This window comes from Perkinsus marinus (assembly GCF_000006405.1).
Source record: "Perkinsus marinus ATCC 50983 genomic scaffold scf_1104296968776, whole genome shotgun sequence".
Lineage (NCBI taxonomy): Eukaryota > Perkinsozoa > Perkinsida > Perkinsidae > Perkinsus > Perkinsus marinus.
The window spans coordinates 1-1,005 of record NW_003203029.1 but is presented as its reverse complement, the minus strand read 5'-3'; the positions used below and the strand labels follow the sequence as shown (position 1 = coordinate 1,005).

At 48.9% G+C, this 1,005-nt stretch overlaps 1 protein-coding gene across 1 annotated transcript; it reads left to right on the top strand.

Moving 5' to 3' along the window:
* Positions 1 to 371: 371 nt before the first annotated feature.
* On the top strand, positions 372 to 887 carry Pmar_PMAR015407 (hypothetical protein; the record flags this gene model as incomplete). The annotated part of the gene is made up of 1 exon (XM_002768305.1): positions 372 to 887. One exon carries the CDS (start codon positions 372 to 374, stop codon positions 885 to 887), a length of 516 nt encoding a protein of 171 aa, XP_002768351.1.
* Between the last annotated feature and the right edge of the window lie 118 nt (positions 888 to 1,005).

Here is a 1,005-nt window from a genome sequence, read left to right as displayed (position 1 = left end):
TGTCGCAGTCGACCTTTTCGTTGGAAATGCGAGTTCTACTGATTCTGATAGTCGTCATTGGGAGCTGCTTCTGCGATTCAAATGGACGGGTTTCTTCGCCGCGCACTACAACTATCACGACTACGAGAACTACAACTGCGAAATCTACATCTACGAGGGCTACTACTACCACTACTACTACCACTACTACTACTACTACTACCACTACTACTACCACTACTACTACTACCACTACTACTACTACTACTCCTGCTCCGCCAACTGTGCTTAATGCTACCAACGTCCGTATTCAATCCAAGACGGTTTTTTACTGCAACAAAGCATTCAGGACTCCAAGTGGTGGTAAGACAAGCTGTGGACGATCGCAGGCCATGGAGACCTTTGACATGGTATTGCCGCTGATGGACGATGGTTCTTTGACCATCCTTGAGGACATTTACGTTGTTAAGGATGGACAGGTATCTGTCGTGTCTTGGCCAAGTCGACCCTATCAGTATATTGTTTACTTCACGACTCCTACTGAGAGGAGAATCCTGCAGATTTACGGTCACGGGTCCTACGTCATCGAGGATGAGCCAGTGAAGTCCGTCCAAACATTTGGTAAGCACAGAAATCTGAGAGATGACGGCTGGGAATATAAAGGTATTGTTATGGAGAATGCTGTGAAGCAGACTCTCTGGGTCTCTACTGGTGGTCTACCCACGGGTGGTGGCGGAGAGCAGGAGTTCGATCTACTTGGAGCCGCTGAAGTGGCGCCCAATAAATGGAAGTTGTATCTGGATGAGACCAACACGACTTTGACCAGCATCGAAGGGGTTGGTGGTTCCGATGATACGGTCTTACAGCGGACGACTATTACCTTTTGGGCTGATCTGGCTGAGAGATGACGTGGTGCAGCTATGAGGGCTGTGTATGACGATTATGATGTGAAATTTCAAAGCTCTGGCCCGGGCGACCCTGAAAGGTCCCTCCTATCCATCCCATTTGGCCGTGACTCACGTCATC